Source organism: Melospiza georgiana, chromosome 7 (genome assembly GCF_028018845.1).
Source record: "Melospiza georgiana isolate bMelGeo1 chromosome 7, bMelGeo1.pri, whole genome shotgun sequence".
In the NCBI taxonomy this organism is placed as follows: Eukaryota; Metazoa; Chordata; class Aves; order Passeriformes; family Passerellidae; genus Melospiza; species Melospiza georgiana.
In genome coordinates this window covers 17549598-17573125 of record NC_080436.1, presented here as the reverse complement: position 1 = coordinate 17573125, position 23528 = coordinate 17549598, and the positions used below count along the sequence as shown (strand labels likewise).

General features: G+C 40.6%; 1 protein-coding gene across 1 annotated transcript in view; it reads left to right on the top strand.

Moving 5' to 3' along the window:
- The first annotated feature begins 21145 nt into the window (after nt 1-21145).
- UBE2E3 (ubiquitin conjugating enzyme E2 E3) overlaps nt 21146-23528 on the top strand; it is a 55643-nt gene continuing 53260 nt past the window's right edge. The window contains exons 1-2 of the mRNA XM_058027617.1: nt 21146-21278; nt 22561-22763. Of these exons, the coding sequence (XP_057883600.1) occupies nt 22570-22763 (194 nt within the window). The 5' untranslated portion in view covers nt 21146-21278; nt 22561-22569. The remainder of the gene's footprint in view (nt 21279-22560; nt 22764-23528) is intronic.

Below are 23528 nucleotides of genomic sequence, written 5' to 3'. Positions count from 1 at the left end.
AAGTGCCTCACGTAGAGAAAAGTCTTGTGATGAAATTGAAACATGTCAACACCGTAGCACACTGCATGACTCAAATGGAAATCAGGTGGTAAAAACATCGTTTAAAGCTGCAAATACACTATTTTTATTTACTTATATTTATTGTGGCAAAACAGAGGCCTCGTCAGAAATCAGGCTCACTCTGTGTAAGAAACACATTTTCTTGGCTCCAAAGGAGAGGGAGAGCTTGATAGCTTATATTGCATATTCTATAGACAGTTATGTGGACCCTATTGGCTTCTATAATATTTTGAAAATGCATTCACAATAATATTCTATTTCCATGCTAGTAATGTCAGTGGGAGTCCTGGTAGTATGCTATTTAGGCACACTGAGAAAATAATAGGATTTACAATAGCTGGCAATTTGTTTTCTACTGCCACAATGTCTGCTTTTGTTACAGTCTTTGTAGCTCTTAGAAATTTCTTTCTGGCTATTCTGTTCATCTTTCCCACAGAAACATTTCTTCAGTGTGAATTGCTTCAGTATGAATTGCAGTGGTTTTGCTGCCATGAGTTTTTATTACTAGAACTAATACAAATAGTGCAAATGTTTTTTCCAGAAATAGTCATTCACATTTTTAATGTTTGTGGGGCTGATGGATGGTCTCACCAGCAGTACTAGCCTGCAATTTCAGAAGACAGAGAATATTGCCAAATCCTGGTAGAATGCTTGCTGGTTGTTCTTTTGTCCTTAATCACTTCCAATTATTGGAGGGAGCTGTACCTCCAGGTCTTTATTTACCCATTGCCAGGCCATTTTGAGGATTTTTTCATATGTGATAAATTAAGAAGGGAGGTAAAGGAAAAATAGTATTTGTCTATTATATTTTATATAATGAACTGTAGTCCTAAATTTCTTTTTGAAAGTCCTTTCCAATCCCATAGCAAACTGACTGTTGCTCTGGTCACCTGCCACACGAGGATAAGAGTAATTAATTTTTTAATTGCTTACCATTTTCTTCAGGTTAATCAGTCAGAGCTGTCTTTCTACATAAATGGCCAGCAGAACTGAATCCAACACTAGGACCCACAGACCTAGCTAGTCTCAAACCCAGACCTACCCAACTCCATCTACTGACCAAAGATGCTTGCAGCCAGTGCCTGAATCCTAAAGGAGTGTTTCATTCTGTGGCCTCATCCCCTGACTCAGCAGCCAATTTTTCCTGCTGAGCAGGGATGAGTCCAGAAGAACCTCAGTAAGTGAGTGTGAGGCTGGACTCAGGGCCAGCCTAGTCAGATGGCATTTGGGACACTCCTAGCTGAGCCAGCACCATGGGACACAGACTTTGGTCCCGAGGCTCCAGACAGGGACCCAGTGGCACAGTCTCACAAGTGCCCACTGTGCACTGGGGAAAATGCATTTAAATATTCTGTCTTTCCATACTCAAGAAGATAGAAACTCATTTAGTAAAAGATGATTATTAGAAGTTAATTTGCTGTATTTTTTTCTGCCAAATTACCAATTAATGTAGCTGGAAAGAAGTATTTTACAGATGTATAATCAAGCCCTGAAAGGAGAGCCTCAATTGAAGCCTCTAACTATTAATGTATTAAATTATCATGATGTATCTTCAGCTGATTATATCAAGCACTCTTCTAGAATTTGAGGAAGTAGTAATAAATTAAATGATAAATTACTATTGATTATTTTTTAACTTATTATCCTCTAGATTTTGATATGAATATTGCCAGCTGATGCTGAGATATAGTGAACATAGGCAATGGTTTCAAACAGATACTTCTGCATAATAATTGTGTATTAGGGCTGCATTTTTATCTATGCTCCATTGCTAGGTCATGATGATTTATGGCAATCCTTTTCAGGCATGAATGTATGCACATGTACACAATAGCAAGTTCTCTTCAGACAGAGGAAGAGAGCTAACTACAAGGTTTTAGTTTAATTTTGTTTATCCAAAACTGCTATCAACACTAGGTTTTATTTAATGCATAAAATTACTAAGATAGCTAACAGGTTCTATGATACCTAAAAAGTCATATTTGTATTACTACAGTAATTCTAATAAATATACAACTTATTAATTTTTAGCATAAAAAATGCAATCATTTTACAGTACATAAGGGTGTTTTATTGGTCATTACAAAACTCCATTTCCTTTCAGATAGCTCCCTGAAGTTTTGTCTCTCAATTACAGAAATATTTCTGAATGCATTTTTAGAGTCACAGGTCAAACTATCTGAAAAAGACCATTTTAAAACTGACTTTTGAAAGTGGCCAGCTACATGATTCTGTTTTCCTTAGCAAATTCAGCCTGGAAATGTAATCACAAATCTAGGTTTTATAGCTTGGTGGAAAAATACCTTTGCATCCTACTTGTCCTAGGCTGTCCATATAATCAGCTTTTAATAGGGAGGGAAAAGCAGATGCAGAAGATTATTGTGTCTTGAGAACGTCCATATAAAACAGAGATGAAATAATAAAGAAAAATACACTTTTCATATGTATGTCTAGATTAATATTTCTATCTTAAATTTTAGTAAATATTCAGAAACTGCATATACAAAGACTAGACAAAAAGGTGAAAGTAAATGCACTGTAGTGTTTGTTGCTTAAGTCAATAATAAAGGCCTGTTTTTAGCTATAACCATGAGAATTTCACAGAGAAAAGGTCATGTAGAAGTATTAAAATTTCACAAAAGTAAGGCAAAAATGGCATTGAATAATATTAGTAACCTTTGGATTTTAAAAAAGAAACATCTGAAATATTACTTAATTTTACATAGAAAGCAGCATAATAAAAAAAATCTTCATTGAAAAATGAAGGCACCAGAATACAACTCTGGAAAAACGTTATTGAATTATTAAATTATCCAGGAATGGTTAACTTGTAGAAAGCTCCTAAAGTAAATCGGGAGAGTAAGCATCAAAAACCACCAGCAGTCCTTCCTTGGTCTCCCTGTCAGCCCTTGCTTACAAAGATACATCACCTTAATAACCTCTGTCATCATCAGTAAACCTTAACCAGCACCTATAATGATTATTTTGAATTTTAGGTGGGAAGCCATGAATATAAAATCAAGTATTGTAGATAATATGCACTGCTTTTTTCTTGCAATGTGTGATTATCACCTTCAGAAGCCATGTGAAAATGTTCTGGCCAGAAAGAGAAAAAGTAAAGCTAAATGACAATTCCTTTAAAAAAGGTTTGAGAAAAGCAGAGGAGTGATTCTAGGGAAAAATTAAAAGTATGGCAATTTTTAAGAAGTCTGATGAGTCAGAAGAACATTCCTGAAAAGGTGTCCTATTCTACAGAAGAGATTTAAATATCTTCTGGTTAATGTGTAAAATCTTGCAAGGCAAAATTGAAGATATTCATCTTATTCAGTTCTTATTAACTTTTAAAATAATAAGTGGATTCAATGACTATCATCAACACTATAATCTGATGCCCTGTTTTCAGTACAGAAAGTGAAAAATTTATTTCCCTTTACCAAAGAGCTTTATGAATTAGGGTAAATCAGTGAATCATGACATCAACAGTTCTTGTCATTTCCCTACTTTTTCTTGTTTGCTATACTGTCTTACACCTTTCACTAAGTATGAAAGAGCGGAAGAAATGAAAATCTTGAAAAAGTAGCCTTTTAAAAATATTATAATCTAATGTCCACGTCAATAAAAATCAAGATTGCAATAGTTCCTGTGAATAAACACCTTGTGGATTATGGAGTTAACTCTTTCTAAGGGATTGGGACAGGCTGTTTTCCTGGTCCCAGTGACCTTATTTCCTTCCTGAAGGAAATTACCTCAAAGCAGTGGTAGACATTCCAAAGGTTTTTGCAAAGAGCATGAAAAATGTATCAACTGCTCATGCAGTGATTCAACGGGGCTAATGTCTTCAGAATTATTAGCTTGTTTCCAGCACTGGCATTAAAAAATATTGCACAAATTTTTACAGAGCTTTAAAGGCATATTTAGGTAGTTTTCTATTAATAAGACATTATTACAACATTGCTATAGCAACCTGAAAGTTATAGTTGAAAGAAATTTTTTAAGCCTTTCTACCCAGGTACTTCTAATTTTCAAAGCTTTTTGAAAATCCTTTAAATTGCTCACTGGTTTCATTTAAATACTTCAAGTCTGTTGTTAATAGCAAACATTTTAGAAAAGTTTTTTTGAGAGGATTGTCTTGCTTGAAAAATCAGAGTGTATGAATATCACACCTTGCATTAAGATGTATATTCAGAAGATGAGGGAATATTCAATGAAATGAGTATAAAGGCAGATATTGAAATGATAAATAAGGCTGTAACTTTATACAAAAAGTAAGTCAGTAAATTAAAACTGTTAAATTCTTAACACCTGCAATACTGTCCTAAGCAGAGAGGTTAACATAGGACAGAGGGCAGTATTAAATGACTAAGGAGGCAGCATACACAGCAATATAAAACACTATGTAAGCACAGGGTTATTTTGGGAAACAATTTCTCCACTTGTGTGTACAAACCCTTATGCTGACATAGGGCCAGATTTACTGTGGCAGAAATGCAGCAGAGATGACAAGAAAGCCCACAAGCCTGTCAATGGGAAGTTTTCCCTTCAACAAGTAGTTTTCACTCAAAAGTAACAACAGTTTTCACCTACAGACCTGTATGCAGGGCCAAGAGCTCAGCTTTGTGGCACACCTTGGCTACCAGGTGAAACTGCTGTGCCTTGTCTGAAGGCACACCTGTGTGGAGATTTCTTCTCCTCCTCATGAAAGAATCCACAGGCAAGGTGGAATAATCTAGAAAACTCATTATTTTTGTTATCTGCAAGTGTTACCTTGAGGACAAATTGGTCATTCTGACAACTGACATTATCCTTTCTGGCTAAAAGAGAAAAATTTTCTTGTGGATGTAAAAGAGAAAAAGAATCCACAGGCAAGGTGGAATAATCTAGAAAACTCATTATTTTTGTTATCTGCAAGTGTTACCTTGAGGACAAATTGGTCATTCTGACAGCTGACATTATCCTTTCTGGCTAAAAGAGAAAAATTTAATTTTCTTGTGGATGTAAAATGCTTTAATTTTTCCAGTCTTTGAGCCAATGTTGAATTGTGCTCTTCTGGCCACAGTGAGACAATCATGGAGTGTATCTCCCTACTCCAGAGCAGAACTAACCTATTTCTAGTAGATGTTTTTCTCTAGCACCTTCTCAGAAACACTCCATGACATCACAATCTCACTGACAACCCGCTTTATTGTTGCATTGCACTTAGGAAGGTGTAGTAATCTTAGGGCTAGGAAGGTTTTCCTGATGTCAAACATAAATCTCTCTTCCTGTAATTATGCTGAATTTATCTCTTGAAGATAAACTACTGTGTTCAGCAGGAGATGATGTGTGGATGATGATGTGGTGACTTGTGAAAAGACATCATCACTCCTCAATGTGCTACTCTTACAAGACAGGTGGCTTATATTTTCACTAGAGATCATTCAGTTGAAAAGACATATTCATCATAAGGGAATAGTCCAGATTTCAAAGAAATATAATTTGCTACTGCTGATTTTTTTTTCAGTTATACACAGGATATATTATACAGTATTGTATACAGTACAATACAAATAAACAACCTTACAGAGGATTTTGTAGGGAATGTTTTCTGTTTGTACAGAATAAAAATTAGGTCTTGAAGGAAAAAATGCAAATTTTTCTTTACACATTTAAAAACTTTTTTTCATAGGTACTGAACAGCCTACAGAAAAAGTCCCTTATAAGTAGACACATACTAATAGATAATAAAGACTGAGTGTTCTCAAACATCTGAAATTTTTTCAGGGTGTAAGTTCCTTGATTCCTTCAGAATACACCTAGAAAAAAATACTCCATTATAACATTTGTTGACAAAAAACGATGATTTCCTATTTTAGGTAAATAAAAATTTTACATTTCCTAAGGTTAAAGGTTTCTAAACACAGCTGTTTCTGGCATATTCAGGGAAGAAATACATATGGAAGAGGCACCAACTAACATATTCTGTTTCTTTCTGCTGAGTAGTTTATCAAAACATCTGACTTCTTTTCTTCAGGAAAAGATGACCACATTTAATTAGTTAAATGCTTTCTGCACAGCTTGTACTTGCTGGATTTTACACCTCTGGATATTGATTTATACCTCTGGCAAACAATGAATGAGAAATGTAGAGAAGAATATACAGGCTAGCACTGTTCATCTGTGGACTGGAAAAGACTTCAAACTTTAGGGACAGAAGGGGACTCAAGTAAGCTTTTACACCAGAAACAGTGAGTTCAATTTGCACATCAGTCCCCAAAGAAAACAGTAACATAGGTTTGGCTGGGATAGAGAGGATGTGATCAAAGACATCAATATGTGATGGATATAGACTGCAGCAATGACAATCTCATTTTTAACAAGGGTACTGAAGCTGCTGTTGTTGAAGGTTTAAATTCAGCCATTGTCTCAGCAGCCCAAAGGGATGATAGCAGCATGCAACACTGTGAATATAGTTAAGAAAAATAAAGGAGCTATTAAATCTCAGAATCACAGCTACATTTCTGCATTGAGGCAATTTGGCAATTTAGGGACACCAAAAGCTGACAAAGCAGGAGAGGCAACTGACACACACTGACACAGAGAACCATTGGCAGTACAACTGCTCTTGGCAGGGAATGTGTATCCAGATCCAGACCTGCTGCAGTGTAATTGCAACTCCATGGAAATCAAACATTTAAACTGTGCAAACTGGGTCTGAATTCTATCTTTCAGGTTTTATACCAATTTTAAATGAGCCTCCTCTTTTTTTTCCCCCAGGACAACAGCATTTGGTCTACGTGCTTCCAACAGCATGGAAAGATGACAATAACAGCAACTTTGGGATTTTTCATGGTTCTGTGCTGCTCAAGGAAGTGCTGAATTCATAGAATCACAGAAATTTTTTTGTGTTGGAAGAGACCTTAAAGTTCATGTATGTCCAAAGCCATTTAGGAGGTCCATTAGACCAGGCAGCTCAGGGCCCCCTCCAACCTAGCCTTGAACACTTTCCAGAATGGGGCATCCACAGCTTCTTTGGGAAAGATGTTCTAGTGCCTCACCACCCTCATAGTGAAAAATTTCTTCCTTACAGCTAACCAAAATCTCCCCTCCATCAGGCTGAAGCCATCACCCCATCTTCTGTCCCTTTATGCCTCGGAACAAAGTGCCACCCTAGCTTTCTTGTAGGCTCCTTTAGGAACTGGAAGGTGCTCTAGGGCCTCCTTGGAGCCTTCTCTTCTCCAGGGTCAACAAGCCCAACTCCCTCAGTCTTTAAGGGCAGGACCTCCAGCCCCCAGATCATCAACTAGTGACTCAACTGGTATCATTGCATTTTTTTTCTAGCTAAAATAAATATTCCTAGGGATTCAGCTTTCACAGCTCCATAAAACAGGAATATGTTGTGGGTTAATTTTCCACATGGAGTATTTCACACAGCTTTTTACCTAGAGAAAGAATCTTCAAGGGAAAGTCAAACTAATGACTGAAGATGTTGGCTGACAAGGGCAGGTTTGTAAAAACAAACTGGTTTTAATTGAAAAGATTTATATTAACCATTTAGTTAACACTGACTCAAAATACAATACATGGGTGCCCCCTCTTACAATCTAGTCATGCCTTTTTCTGTGCAATCCTGTCCATGAAATTCTATGGTGTTCAAGAATTTTAGTAGAATCAGAGGCCAGAGAGCAATTAAAATTAATAACTAGTCACTTTCTGTGAAGAAGGTTATATAGAAATATGCTTGCTGTCAGAAGTGTTAATTTATTACTTACATGACACCTAGGGTATGCTGAAGCATGGAAACTGCACTGGAGTTAAAACATGTTTTTTCTTCCTTTTCTTCATTCCAACGAAGATATATGATGTTGCTACTGAAAACCTATTCAGATCAGGTCTGAAATACATTTTATATATTCTGAGGAAAAAAATAACTAAATAAGAAAAGTCATTTATTTACCAAATCCATGCAGCCATGGTATAACTTAAACCAAGGCAAAATTTTATGAAATAAGAAGTGTGACATTCCACACAGGTGTAAATGCATAATTACACAAGAACATAGAGTGTACAACAGACTGCAGAGGATGCAAAAAATGTCACCATTTTTACTCAGATTAACATTTAACTGTCACTAAATCCACCTAAGTACAATTTCAATTTTTTCTATATCTTTGGTTTTAGTTTAGAGTATGTGTATCTATGAAAATATCTCACATGTACTTACTGTTCCTATAAACATGAAACAAAATAGGGAGACTTACACAGGTGCATCAAGAGTCCTGAAGGAATGTTTGTGAAAAATTATCTTTATGAAACCGCAGCTTTTTATTTTTAACACGTTTTCTGGTGGTTTCCAGCACATATTCCTGGCCAGGAGTGATTCCCTGCCATGTTGGTAGGACCTGGGCTCATTCACTGTAAGAGAAGTCCATTCTACTGCAGACCACAGTGATTTCTCATCATTATGCACTGCACAGCTACTTTACTGCACTTCATGTCTTTTCAAATGATTTAGGTATTTTCTACTTTGATTTCAACTGGTATATTACTTATTTTTGCTCATTATTTCTTACAACATGTTTCACACTTGTAAGTTCTATATTCCTGGGAAACACCTTTATGAAGGACTTCATAGTACCAAGTTAAGACTGAAATATTCCAATAATATGTTAAGGAATCTTGAACTTGCTACTGTCAAAAAGCAGTGCAACTGAAAGCATGTGTTTTCTTTCATCTTCCTAAAATATAGGTAACATATAGAAATGTTAAAAAACTATGGGAACCATTTTTATAACTATAACCATTGCTTAATGTTCCACTGCAATATGGTGATCAAGAAACCCCAAAGATGATGCCTTATCCAAAATAATTTTTATCTAAACAAAACAGTAGATAAGGAAATAATTCCTCAGCAATTCTCTGAGTCCATTAATTCTTCTTTCTATTAGAGTTGCACATTATGGCAGACTGGTTTTGATACTCAATAATATTAACGATATACCATAAGCTCATTTTTCATTGGACACCAAAGAACAGGAGAAAAAAAATTTCAAGGCTGCACCTGTGAAAAACCCCAAATGAAAAATTTTATGAAGAGTCCACAGAGGAGAGAAACACATACTAAGACTATAATCTCTGTAATACCTAATACATTGAGTCCCTCAGTTCTCTGCAGGGATTTTCTACTATCTAGTAAAAGTAAGATCAAACTGCATTCTTTCTTTTCAGATTAACACAAAATAAATTCTTTTTTTTTCTGTGTGGTCATCTTCTTTGATAAAACTTAAAGATGCTTTAAATCCTTTATTCCTCTTCCAAATTTTGCCAAAGGCTTAAAATACATTTGTACAGTATAATCACAGACATTTTGTTTCCTCAAGAACCCAGTCCTCAGAGCAGATGACAGAAGAGCTAACAAGGAGCAGTTGGTTTATTATGTTGAGAGGTGACAAGGCTGGACAAGCAGGCACTTAAATGGAAAGAGCGGGAATGAAAGGTCAAATGAGGCAGTGAGGTGGGTGGCCAACCTGACACATGAGCACTTAAGAATATGAAAGCAGGCAAACACAAAGAGAAAGTAAGAAAGATGAAAAAAATCAGAGAATAGAAAAAGAAATAAATATATAATGGAGGAGAATATGAAGATTAAAAATTAGCTTTTTGGGGAGTAAAGATTGACACTACTTAACAACTAGATCCTCTGGAAGATACAATCTCAAATTATCTGCAAAAACGTTCATTTATCTTCACACAAATTATGTGAGGAAAAAGAGGAGGGCATCTCAGAGGAGATGTTATCCACTCAGACCTTCCACTTCTCTGAGGAAACAGCATCTGCTCAGCACTTCCAAAGCAAAGAAGTGAAAACTAGATTTATATAACAGCTGCACATGTAGACTGCCAGGAAGTCAAAGTAGTTCATTGCTTCTTCAAGATGTGAGTCTAAAAATTCACAGCTCCTGTGATCCACTGGGAGCTTGTTGGGGGCTGTAACAGTTTGAAGAACTCTCCTGTGGAGAATAGCAATTGTGGGAGCACAGAGGAATGATGCAAGCAATGGAACCTACAAAAGGAAAAAATCTATCTATTTCACGTGGCACAAGAGACGGCAGTTTTCAGAGGCTCTGGATGTCATTGATATTCTCCAAGATGGAGCAGAGAGGGTAAAAAGAAATAATGTTGCACACTGAAACTGCAAGAATGAGAAGCTGTTCAGAATAGGTATTTGAACAATGCTGGAAAATAATCTTCAATTAAAGAAGCCTCATGCTCCAGAATTCCCTTGGGAAAGACATCATGGTGAGAGAAGTTATGGAGCTCTGTGAAAGCTGATGAGTAACTATTATTCAGTAAATATAAATAGTCACTGGCACTATAACTAGTTTGGAAATGTTATAAAAATGTGAATAATTGTAAAGATTACAATTAACCTGCTCTGACAATGAAAAGGTCTTGGTTTTATTTAGTAATTTATTGTGAGTTTAATGCTAATTTAAAAGCTAAAAATGCAACTGAATTATTTTAATCCATTCCTGACATTGGTTTGATGAGGGCCAGAACATCTCATCAGCTCTTGCAGTCTCCTTGCTATTTAAGAACATTGTGGTGGGTAGTGCTGAACACGATGTAAAAGCAATGCTCTCCATAACTGCCCATACCCATCGTGCTCTTCACAGCCACGTCACTGGAGCAAGTCCCACCCTGCACAACTGTGGAAAGGCAGACATCAAGAGAGGAGCACAAGGGCTGCAGCTCTATTTGCATCACCTACCCCTACAGAGCTGAGATCTCTCAGTTTCTCTACTGCACTTTTCCAGAAAAAATGGCATAGTTTGACCTTCCCTATAACAGCAACTATTGAACAGTTCTCTCTTTTGGTGACAGGATAAGTACGTGATCCAGAGGGAAGAGCTAAGGTAGCATCTCATTTTCAACTCTTGAAAAGAAATGAACTCCTTCTTCAAAAGAAAATGTAAATTTTATTTCCAGAAAATAGTCCCACAGGGAGCTTGGGCAGTCAAGTCTGAGGCTTGGTTGTGCTTCAGGGAAATGGGGAGGGAGGGTATTAGTAGCACACCCCTGACTTAAAATTAGATGCATTTCACAACAACGCTTTCTTCTCCTAATTTTAAAACTGATTATTTTCCAACAAACTTTGAATTTTTAAATTCTGTACCTGTTTCTAAAATTACTTTGGCTAGATTACATAGCCATGCAAAAGACAGCCCAGAAGACACAGGTTTTCCTGTATTTCCAACTGGTGGTCTCAATAAGCCTTAACAATATGCACTGATTAATGGTTCCAAGCACCCTGAAACATAAATAAGAACTATTCTTGTTTTACAGATGAGGGAACTCAGACACAAAACAGCTCTGGGACTCTGGGGTCAGAGTGCAGCAATGCTATCTATCTCATCTGTCAATCTCTGCTGCCCTTGCCACAGTATATGATCTTCTCTCACAAATTAATAACCAATATTACAACAGGCCACAATTCTAAATTTGCTCTTTCCTTTCCCCAGACAGGGTTTACCTGACTTATTTCCTCTTCTCACTCTCCATTCTGACCTTTTCTGCTTTCCTCTTTTCTTCATTGATGCTTTAAGCTGAGTACATTGTGGGGCTAGCAGAGCTAAAAGAATGTTATCCTCTAGGGTAAAGGCTTTGAATGTTGTGATCATTCCTCTCTGTTTCTGCAAGGGCCTCAGAAGTCTCGATGTCTCCTGCTGTCATGAGACTTACCCTTGAGTTTAGGAGAAACACTGTTCTCAATGTAAAGTAGATGGCAGGAGAGAACATTGAAAATAAGCTGTTCCAGGAAGTGACTAGAAAACAAAGCTTCTAAACTGAATAATGATATTCTGAAACTGACCCAAATTCTGTGGAGGGCCAGACTACAGAGGGAAGCAAACCACTTAGATTCCAGGCAGCAGGGTAACTATTAGTGAGCAGGTACACCCAAAGACAGAACAGAAACCTCCCCTTTCTAAAGCTTGGCAGAAAAGAGCTATTTATTTTTTAGTTGGAAGCTCTGTTGTATGAGGAAATGTTTATAACTTGAGCACACTTCTGAACAAAATACAAATTTGCTTCTTCAGATATGATCCTGGGAATCTCTCAGCTCTTTTGCCAGGTGCTGAAGCATTCTGTAACAAAGGTGGACAGGCATCACCCCAAATCAGAAGTAGGCATTTTTTACATTTCCATGGAGTGCCTTTTCCCAGAAATCTCTCAATTTCTTTGAAATATATTAAGTCCTGTGACTGCTGCATGGTTACTGCCAACCAAAGAAGTTGACCTATTCTGCTAAGAATGCTCAGGTCTCCCTACAGTACAGTCCTTCCACTGTCACTGCAAGTGCTCCAACTCATTTCTTATTTTTGTTTCTTTACAGGGGGCAGAATCAGAGATTATCACTTGCCAGCCCGGGGCGACAGGCACAAAAGCACTTCCTATTCTGCTGGATATTGCTTGTATGAACCGTGCCTTTCAATGGTTCAGGATGACCCCAGGAATAGCACAGTAACTGCTAAGAAAGAATGCAAAGAAAAGAAGTTGTGTTGCACTTTTAAAACTCTTTATCCATTTACATGTTTACTTGCTGTGTAGAATTCTGTGAAAGACAAATTTGTGAAAGTAAAGGCTTGGGACAAGAAGCCAATGAAAAATAAAACATAATTTAAAAGAGTTTTGTTTGTTTCAGAATTTCTTTATTGAAGGAGATATCAAACAAGTGTTTCAGCCAGGGCTATATTAGCACCACAATACTTCAACGTGAAGATTGAGAAAGGTAAGCAAATAGAAAAACATCTATTTTTTCCAGAGACTTAAAATGCACATTGCAAAATTATTAAATGGATATGCTGACACTTCTGATTAGCTGAATCATTTTGGTTCTATATCTTCCTCATCCTTGATTTTATACTGATACAATAAAGTACCACACCAATGTACCAGATAAATATATATTGAATATTAGGAGATATCATAGGTAAAGCATTGAGCGGAGTTACTGGCTGTTCTCAAAACAATCTGGCCATCTATTTATATGTTGGCATTTAAACACTTAACTTTAACCTGTGTTCCAGTTCAATAGTAAATTACATTAATTTGATTGACCAAGATGTTCTCTCTTAAAAATTCCACCAGTAGGATTAATACAGTTGACTAGGAAGAACATTACTATTGAAAATCATGATCAGCCTGACAGCAAAGGCCAGAAGTTCATTCTCACACATGGCTGAAAGAGAGACAAAAATAAGCAGACCTCAGGAACAATGATCTCCATTTAGCTAATTAATTAAACAACGTAAGGTAACTTAGGAATAAGAACACCCCGAGAGATTTTTGGTGGCTTTCAAGATCATGGATACAGTACAAAGTAAAGTCATCTTTTGATGTTAGATGAGTGGAAGCAGCTTCATTGGCATATTTTTTCCTGCTGTTTTGAAGTTAGCACCATGTTCTTATTTGTTCTGTCATAGCACAGTCCTCTCTATTTTTATTTAACCCAAAAGCACTCATAAAACTACAGTATGTTAATATTCATGTTAAATATGAGTGAAAACATAACAAATGGTAGTAAAAGATAACTGTTAGAAATTCCAGTACAAATAGGCAATACTACAGGTAGTCTGATCCAAGCAGAGCTGGCATGAATTAAGCTTGCATTTCCTACACTTTCTCACCAGTGTTGCACAGAACACAGGGGCATCATTTCAGCTCACCTCCAGTTGGAGACATTAAATTTAGGCTTTAACTGACACTTTCATTGGGCTAATTATATTTTAAACTTCCACCTCAAGTTCCTGCCCCACTGTGCCATCTTCATGAATAGTGTATTCTGTGATACACAAGTGCAGACATACAAGTCTCCTACCTGAAGAGATGGAGTAGGTTAATTTACATATTTAAACATTGTAAGTAAAGCACAAACTGCAGTGCCACACTGCATTGTGAATGAGGACTCCAGAAGCAGGTGGGATTACTGCACTGGAAAACACACAGCAGTCAGTCTGCTAACAGACATGTGAATAAAGGTAGGGAAATGACACAATGGCTATTTAAGACCAAAAGAATTTGAGAAATACCTTCATTCAGCAGTGCAGCTATGCCCCACAGGGGCACAGAAAACATCCTTGGTGTCTCATTCTCTGCTGGGAGTGCAGGAGAAACAGCAAAGTGGCTGGCCAGGAAGGACACTCAGCCACCAGCTGGCACCCAGCCAGATGAGCAGTAGTGAAGGACTCCAGAGAGTGCCTGGTTCAGCTCTCACTCAGAAAGAGGGTGCTGCTCCAAATTCTAAAACAAATTCTCATCACAAAAAGGAACAATAGCTCGAAGAAGAGTTTGTTGTTGAAACCATGGGACAAGACTAAAATCAGACTGGTCTCACACCTGCTAATCATAACTTCTTTCCTGTGCAAAGATTTCTGGCTGGTGATACTAAATGAGCTACTTGAAGACAGTCACATCTTGACATCACACAGACGGGGTGATAAAAATGACTAACATTAAAGCAGCTCAATTCTAAGTTTTCACCACTTCACCACTCAAATACTTCAGAGAAACATTTCAACATACTGAATGACAAAGAGAAGGCCTCCACTTGCCCTGAGGATCCAATCCTCTCTTGCTCTTGAGTTTTGTTAGTATATTTCCAGAGCCTGACTTTCCATCTTAGATGGTTTAGCTGCAATTATTGGACACCTCACCACTCAGGCTCCCTGCCTGTATGCCACTGCTCCAGCACAGGAGGTAGCAGACCAAATACGTGGGAACACTTCAACTGAGGCTGCCCTCCCCTCTCAGCACCACCGTGGGTGGAGATCCATTCTCCTGCTGCCACTGGCAACACGGGACACAAGTCCTCACTATAGGAACAAGTCCCACTGACCAGGGCACAAAAGAAACTGCTGGGAGTGCAGCGCCTGCTGCTATTGCAGAGACTGCCCAGCATGCTCAAGTCAGGGCTGTGGAAGACCAGCCCTGCCCAGTTATTTGCAGGGGTGATTTATCATGATAGGGCCCTGATTTGACTTTCCTGTCCCTTTGTGGGAGATTGGGGCTCCTGTACTTCTGAAACACACGAAGGGAGTGCACAAATGCAGATAGTTTTTTTGTTCCTAGTCAAAAAGCAAGATGCCACAAAGCTACTCCACAGGAGTCTTTGGTAATCCTGATCTCCATAAGCTAAAAAAGGTATTGCTTTTCTTTATTGCAAAACAGCATCAGTCAAGCCAGTCTTTACACAGTGCAGACAGGATAATGGGAAATATGTAGAGGCCTTACCCTATAATTAGGGTGCTTTCAGAAGTGTCCCTGGCTTTCCAAGCAGACAAATGTAAAGCACTGTGACTCATCAGTAGAAGGTGTGATGGCTCTCAGGAAATTTGTAAGATCTTCTTTAAATGCTGACAGGTCCCTTCCTCAATGGGATGTTAGAATTTGAAGAGCCTGATGGGGACTGAAGTGCCACAATGCTGATAAGCCAGATAAAGCTGTTTGTGCAATTGTCACCAGCCCTAAAGGCTATGAAGGAAATCTTTTACTCAGCTAACCCCAGGGAAATAAATAGGTTAGTCAGGCTGAGACAGTAACGAGCTGTCCAGGATCCTTTCTCTTAATAACACACTCAGGATGGGCCAATTTAGTCACATACTTTTTAATTATTACTTTTCTATAAAAACATCCATCAGCTTATGAATAATGTCTGCCTCATGTGTACATTTCTTTCTGACCTCAACTTGGTCAGGTGAATTTGACTTTATAATTATCTTGCCTTCCCTTGGCTGGCATCAACGAGGATATCAGCTCAATTACTACCAGCCTATTCACTTTCTGCTTTCACTCAAACTTTGGTCTTCTGGAGCCAGAGCTTTTATGGAGCCAAAGGCTTCCATCCTAAGCAGTCTGTAGATAGCACTAAGACATATGCTTGTGTGTAGACTTACACATAATTCAATTTGAGATAGTTTAGGAGGGGAATGTCTCTATTTGTAACAGGCAAATGCAATTTTCACTAGGCCTTCAACATTATTCACTATTACAGCTTTCAAAGCAGATTATCACACGCCAAGAATGACAACACAATTTTACTACACCCTGTGAGCAGAAAAGGGGCAGATTTCATACTGAAAGTTTTCCAGAAGTGCTGGTCTGCCAGGGTTGTATCTGTAGAGATACAACATGCTCTCCCTAGCTTATGATTTACACACTGTACTGATGAATATACACCACAAAATAATTTTATGAAATTTATAATGTTACTTATAGACCTATTGGTCTCACACTTTGGTACAGGTAAAGTCTGTATTTACATTTTACTCTACTGTAGTCAAGACACTGCACTAAAAATGAAATGCATTAAAGCAACTGTAACTACACATATCTATAGATCAAGGAGAAATTTAAAATTTAAATTTCAAGGGAAAAAGTCCTCTTGCTTACAGATGGAATAATGCTTATTTATTGAGGGAAATATCCTTATGAAAGTCAAATTACTTTTGTCCAGTAGCCAAGAACAATTCCAATTTAATTTTTCTTGTTTTTCCTAAAGCTTTCCAAGTAAAATGAAAACTACAGCAATTAAAAGTTGTGAATACAAGCTGCTTTCCACAAAATATAAAGTATGGATTTTTTAAAGCACTGATACTCATTTGACACACACAGCACCGAATTCATATGAATGACTACAGGAACTCCAAAGGGGCCACTGTGTCTTTTCCCTGCATCAATAATCCACACACAAGGAAAGAATTTACAAAACAGAACACAAGAACTGCATGTGAAGACTGTAATACAAACATATCCACATAACTTTGTGCTTTGAAAACACCCATTTATCTGTCATGTTTTTGAGCACCTAGTGATAATTTGTCCATTAAAATCCAGCAGCCAACTGACCGTTTAGTCTTCCAGTGTGTAAAATGCAACTGTTGAATACAATGTATGCTGAACAGAGGGACTTATGGTCTACTTCTTATTATGGTGAATATTAATTAATATACGTAGTGCTTTAGTTCATGCTACGTATTTTTCCATGGATTTAGATACAGCAGTATTCAAAGTTAGAAAGAATCCTAGCTAAACAGCTAACTCTTGTGTTAAACATGTCATCAAAATTCTCCTCCTGATTCCCTTCAAGCATGCAAGGATTCAGAGAAAGAAAGATATCCTGAAAAGTCCTGTAAGAATCCCAAGTTCCAGGCCTCAGGACAGGCTGCATTACAGCAGTCCCAAGATTACTGCTGAGCTACAGCAGCCACCAAAAAGTCATTCTTCAAACAATAACAACTGAAGCACAGCAGTGCTCTGGCTCTTGCCTTCATCTCTTCCACCCAGCCCTTTCCCATCCTTCCCCCACCATATTCCCATGCCAAACTTTGTAAGGTCACAACATAAAACCAACAGATAGGCAAAACAGCAGCTGACAAAGGCACCAGGAGGTGGCTTTCTAACATCTGTTATCATCTTATTGCAAGGGTTCCATACTGTTGTCTGCTTATCACAAAAGTTCCATACCTTCTTGGTGTTTCTCATGGGCATCTCCTCAGAGCACTGGCTCTTTCTTCTTCACAAAGCAGCCACCGGACTCCAGCTCCCTTCTCACCCAGCCACCCCACTCTTTTATAGCACTCTGCTTCTCATTGGCTACAGCTGTGGCCTGTTAAAGTCAGGCCTGTTCCTAATCTTTGATAATTGGCCCAGCTGCAACTCCTTAGGGGTAAGATTACTTTCTACACTATCTTCTTATATTCTATCCCCCTATACCTGTCCACTGCCACATTGACTTTATTTCTCAAAAAACTTTCCTCAGCTGTTCTGGAAATTCTTGAGAACACAAATGAAGTAGGGGGCTTTAGTTCTTTAGGGGTTTACTTTTCCTTCATAAACCCCAAAGAATCCACAGCATCACAATGTAAGAATAATCAAAATTATGGTGAAGGCAAACAGGATGAGCTGCAGTTACTGTACTCCTGTTCTCCCTTCTGTAAGTCACTATACCCCTTTTTTGGCCCAAGATCTTTGCATCATCTGCTTTCCTACAACGCCCTGTTAAAACTGCTAATTATCTTGGGACAAGACACACTAAATATTTGAGAAAGAGCTACCTTACAAAGAGCACTAGTTGCTACTGTGACATTACCCACAAACAAAAACACAACTAAAATTTTACCCTGTCCATTTAAAAAAAAAAAAATTATTCATTTCCTGGTTCTGCAGCTTGTCCCCATTTATCTGTGGTGCTGTAGCAGGGGTCCAACAGGGGCTTTAACACAACCTGGAATGGAAATACACTTAGGACAGAAAGATGCATTTCCAGGTGTCAGGAAACTATGACTTTGTAATAAAAAAAATAAAGTACACAACTGTAAACATTAAGTAGAATTTTCAGTTGAGCTGCTCTTAATCATGAAAAATGTATGCTCGCCTTTTTACCACCTGTCTGCCCTTAAAATGATTTGGGCCAGGAGATCAAAATGCTTTTCACCTGGTTTTGGTCCTATCATTTGCCATCTAAGAACGTCACGTCAGATGGAGGAGACTCAACTCTAAATTCCTAAACCTAGAAAAATATGTTCAGGTGTCTGTGCAGTCCAAGGCAGCTGTTCAACCTCTGTGTGCTAACAGAAATTTCCTATCTGTGCTCTGACAGAACAGGGAGGGAGACAGACCCAAAAAGACACTGGGCTTCTGAAATAAACACCTACTTCTGAAACAAACATCTAACCATCTACAATCGTTTGCAAACAGGGCTTCTTAAAAACATAAGCCAAAGAACACAAAAGCAACAAAACAGAAACAACAAAGGCAACTGATTGGGAAAAAAAAGTATACCTGAGCCCGAGTGCCCAGGACTTCTTAGCAAAGCTCTGCAATGCCAGCTGCACTTCCACAATTTGAGCACACAATAAACTGACAGAGAAAACACATTCATTATTCTGTACATCAGTTAAAATTGCACTGAAGTCAGATTACGAGGGATATGAAAAGTCACAGAGATGTAGATTTGTAACAATGGCCACTAAAATTGGCATTTTTCCCTCTCCTTCAAACTGTACCTTTCAGTGCAGCCTTCTTTCTGTGGATGACAGCACAGAAAGAAAGAACTCTTTCTTTCTGTGAATAACAAACATACCCAAGGAACATAGAACCTCATAAGAACAAAGTGTCATCCTCTGAGGCCTGATGTCAAATGAATGAATATTCAATCAAATAAATATATGTCCACACATTGCTGTAGTAAATTCATGTTAATATTGTAAAAAATGCTGGGAAAAAATTAAAATCTAGAATAGTTTTTCTGTTAGTCTCCATTAAATGGGCTTTCTTAATTTTCACTTTGTATCCTGAAAGCCACAAAAGCCAAACATGTAGTAGCTGATGTGGTGTACAACTCTTGGCCAGTCTACTTTCATTCTGTAGATGTACTTTCTTCTACTACTTTTTTTGGGATGACTGCAAATTTTCACTTGAAATAATTTAAAAAACTTAATCCTGACTTTTAAAGTTCCAGCAAGCTTTATCTTGAGCATCATCAACAGCATGGGAGGAGGGGAAAGGGAAAAGGCTCTCAGTGCTGACTGATAGATTTTTGATATTGCTGTGCTTCCCTTTTACTAATTATGCCCAGATTGCTCATCATGCCAGATACTGTTTATGCTAGGAATTTTCTACAGCATACCTCAGGGGCAAATTGCCTGTAGTGGTGAGCTGGGAATTCTCTATAGCCTACTTTAACAAACAAACCTCCAGTATTCCTCCATGTCATATCATTCAACTTTCCTGCCAAATCTTCAGCATACTTTTCAACTGAGTTAACTTTAACTAACTCCAGTGAAGGATATTCCTTGACATTCCAATTGTTTATTCCCTCTAGAGCATGGTATATGCTCTCTGAGCCCTTGATCTTGCACAAGCTAAGAAAACACAGTAGTTTTAAGTCATTAGGCTGTTGATGATGAAAGCTATCCAGGCAAAAGCCCTTGTGCTGGACAGCAACTGTTAGTCTTGAGATTTCATGTAAATTTCACAAACATTTAGAGTAATTGTTAATTTCTTCTCTGCAGAAGCCAGTTATCCACCACGTCAACCTCGTCTACTTTTCACGGATAGATAAGATTTTTTATAAAGAAATGGTTTTTCAATGCCAGCGTGATCAAGCTCTAAGACTGGAGTATTTACATTCTCTAAATTGGTGGATTGCTTTGGGCAGTGTGAGAAGCTGTTCCAGAGCACACAACCACCGTGCATTTGGAACGGGCCAGAAAACAAACTACATCTCCACATCACACCACCTTTCTGTGACACCGCAATTGCTATCAATTGTCCCCTTTCCTCTTTAAAACATTTGTTATTTGGTGCGCTGGCTGCTCGCAGAACAGCTAACTCTGGTTTTGATGCCGAATACTTCTATTCGGAGTGGTGAGGCTGCAGGGTGGCTGGTGTTTATCCAGTTCCCATGTGTGACAGAGTGCCAAGGGCAGGCGTTTGTGGCGGCGGGGTAAGAAACACCACGGTCCCGCACCTGCGTGTCCGTGCCCCGACACGAGGCCCGAGCCGAGCCGAGCCGTGTGAGGTGTGAGCCCGGCGAGGCCGAGGGTTCTGCAGACCGCACGTCCCCCCGGCATCGCCGTTGCTGGGCACCGGCCCGGGGATTCCCGCGGCGGCCCGGAGGCTGGAGCCCCTCGGGAGCGGCCATCGAGGGGCGATCCCATCCCCCGTTCCCGGGCCGCCGCTTTGTCCTTGCCCGGCCCGGAGCACACGCGCCCCCGGCCGCGGCGGGAGCGCGCCTGCGCGCACCCCAGCGGCCGGCAGGCGGGAGCGAGCGCCCCCTCTCCCCTCCCCCGCTCGCCGGGAGCTCCGCCGGCGGCCGCGGGCAGGCGGGGGAGCCCGGGCGGGGCGGGGAGAGCCCGGGGGCGGCCGGGCCCCCTCCCCGCCTCCGCTCCGCGGCGCGCTCCCGCCGCCCCCCCCGCCCCGGCCCCCCGGCCCGCCGCGGGAGCCCGCGCCGCAGAGCGGGGCCCGCCAGCGCCACCCGCCGGCCGCGGGGCCGCACCGCGCCTCCCCCCGTCCCCCCCTGCTCCGGCTCTCAATGTTCCACACTGCCCGGCCACAGAGCCGCCGCCGCCGCCGTAGAGCCCCCCGGCCGCCTCCGTCCCCTCCTCGGGCGCCGCGGGCCCGGCCCGGCCCCCCGCCATCCCGTCCCTCCGACCCAGCAGCGGGACAGGACGCCGGCGAAGGTAAGGGAGCGGCGGGCGAGGCGGCCGCCGCGGCGGCTGGGCGAGCGCGGTGGGGGGAGGCGGGGAGGAGGCGGGGGGGCTGGTAGAGGAGCTTTGTTCTTGTTTTCGGCGCTCGCTGCCTGGCGGCGGCCGGGAACGCGGGGCCGGCCCGAGTTCACGCCTCACTTGGTGCACACGCACGGTGCGGAGCGGGGCCGGGCGAGCCGCCGCCGCCGCCCGCCGAGCCGAGGCGAGCCGAGGCGGGCTGGCGCTCCCCACAAAGCGCGGCCGGGCGGCCGCCTGGATCCAGCCCTGCCGCAGCTCCCGCCGCTCCTCCTCGGGCCCCCCCGGCCGCCGGGGCAGCCCCCTCCTTCTTCCCCCCCCCCCCCCCCCCCTCCCGCCTTTCACGATCGGCGGAAAAATGTCGGTCTGCCTGGCGGAGCTGCGCGGGGAGCGGCGGCGGGGAGAGCTGTGCAGAAGGTGCAGTTTGAATTATGCTTCTTCCCCCTCCGGCAGCTCTGTGGTGGCCAAATGCAGTTCTCGCTGCTGGCCATGTAAATAACCGGGGCTGCTGCTACCCCAGTGGCTTTAAATGCGTCGCGGGGCTTTTCCCCTTACTAAAAAAAGCCCTACCACCAATAAAAAACCAAACCTCGTTCCCCCCGTGCCAGCCCTTTAAATGCTTAGAGCAAGTGTACATTTCCATCTGAAATCAACCCAAGTGTTACTGGCAGTGTATTTTCTCGGAGAGAGGGGAAGAGGGGGGATCTGGCGTTTGGACCCAATAAAATGCTCTGCTCCAGTGTAAATATTTACAGGTTATTAGTGACTTTTTAAAAAACATTTTCAGTGAGGTTTGTTATTTACAGTGTGTCATAAGTTATTAATGTTCATTGCCTAAGTACCCTGCTAAATCTGTCTCGTGCCTTAGAACAAAGTCGACAATTGGCATATTGTTTAAAGTATGAAAAAAATGTGAGTGGGTTTAAAAATTGGAAATATCTGTATTTTCAGAAATGTAAATATTGCTTTGTAGCTGTCAAACTCCAGTCCTCGGGCATGAGACAAGGAAGTATATTTTGATTAATTTCTCACTGAAACTGACTTGTCACCGATTCAAAGTTTTCTGGAACTTGGGGAACGCCAAGAGAGAGTCCTGCCTTGTATGAACTCTCCCTCTTTTCTTCCCCAAAAAAGTTCTGCATGATGTCCAGTGGTAGGCAGAGGTCAGTGGAGCTTGGGGAATGACAAGAGAGAGTCCTTCCTTGTGTATTAACTCTGCCTCTTTTCTTTCCCCAAAAAGTTCCCCACGATGTCCAGTGATAGACAGAGGTCAGACGATGAAAGTCCAAGTACCAGCAGTGGTAGTTCAGATGCTGATCAGAGGGATCCGCCTGCACCTGAACCTGAAGAGCAAGAAGAACGAAAACCCTCTGCCACCCAGCAGAAGAAGAACACCAAACTATCCAGCAAAACTACTGCTAAGCTATCTACTAGTGCAAAAAGGTAAAGGAAGGAGTGAAACATCTGCAGTATTTTTGCACGGTATTTGGAGTCACAGTACTTGTGCTGCACTTGTCAGGGCAGAGGCGTTCTTCTTGTAAAGCTATGTGGAAGGGAGTGAACTATCAGCTTGGGTAGTTGACAGGAGCCTGCTAAGCAGTGTTTTAATTAATCCAAGTCTTGGTGGGGTAACAGTTACACAGAATGGTCCTATGTCTTTTGAAGAGTTGGTACAGAACCTGGTAACTTACAGGCTGACTGGGAGGGGGGCACCTTGGTACCTTTTGTATTGGCAAAAATGTGTGAGAGAGCTTTGGTGCTTTTTTCCTGAGTTAGGTTTCCATGCCTGATTGGTATAGGGTGGAGTCCTCCTGGAATATTTTATTATGGTTGGTAGACTGATGACAGGCAATGCTGTCTAATTAAAGAAGTCATAAAACCCCAGTGGCTTCTCTGGGTCTTATGAGGGCTTTTCATGATGATGCACAGGAGAGCCTTACACACCTTGAAGGAATGGGTTCATTCTGCCATTCTCCTGGGAGAAGCTTAGGTGGGTTTTCTCCCTTAGGATCTGTGGATTTAAACTGGGATGTTCTACAGGTAGCCTCTACCTTTAAGTATGAGAATCTTCAGAAACCTTGTTTAGTTGTATTGGTTGCACTTTCATTTGCATGTAAATTTATTGGCAGTCTGGCTCTCAAGACATATACTCTGGTAATTTTCTCAAAGATCAACTTTATGAAATGCTCAAACTTTAAATTCTTTAAT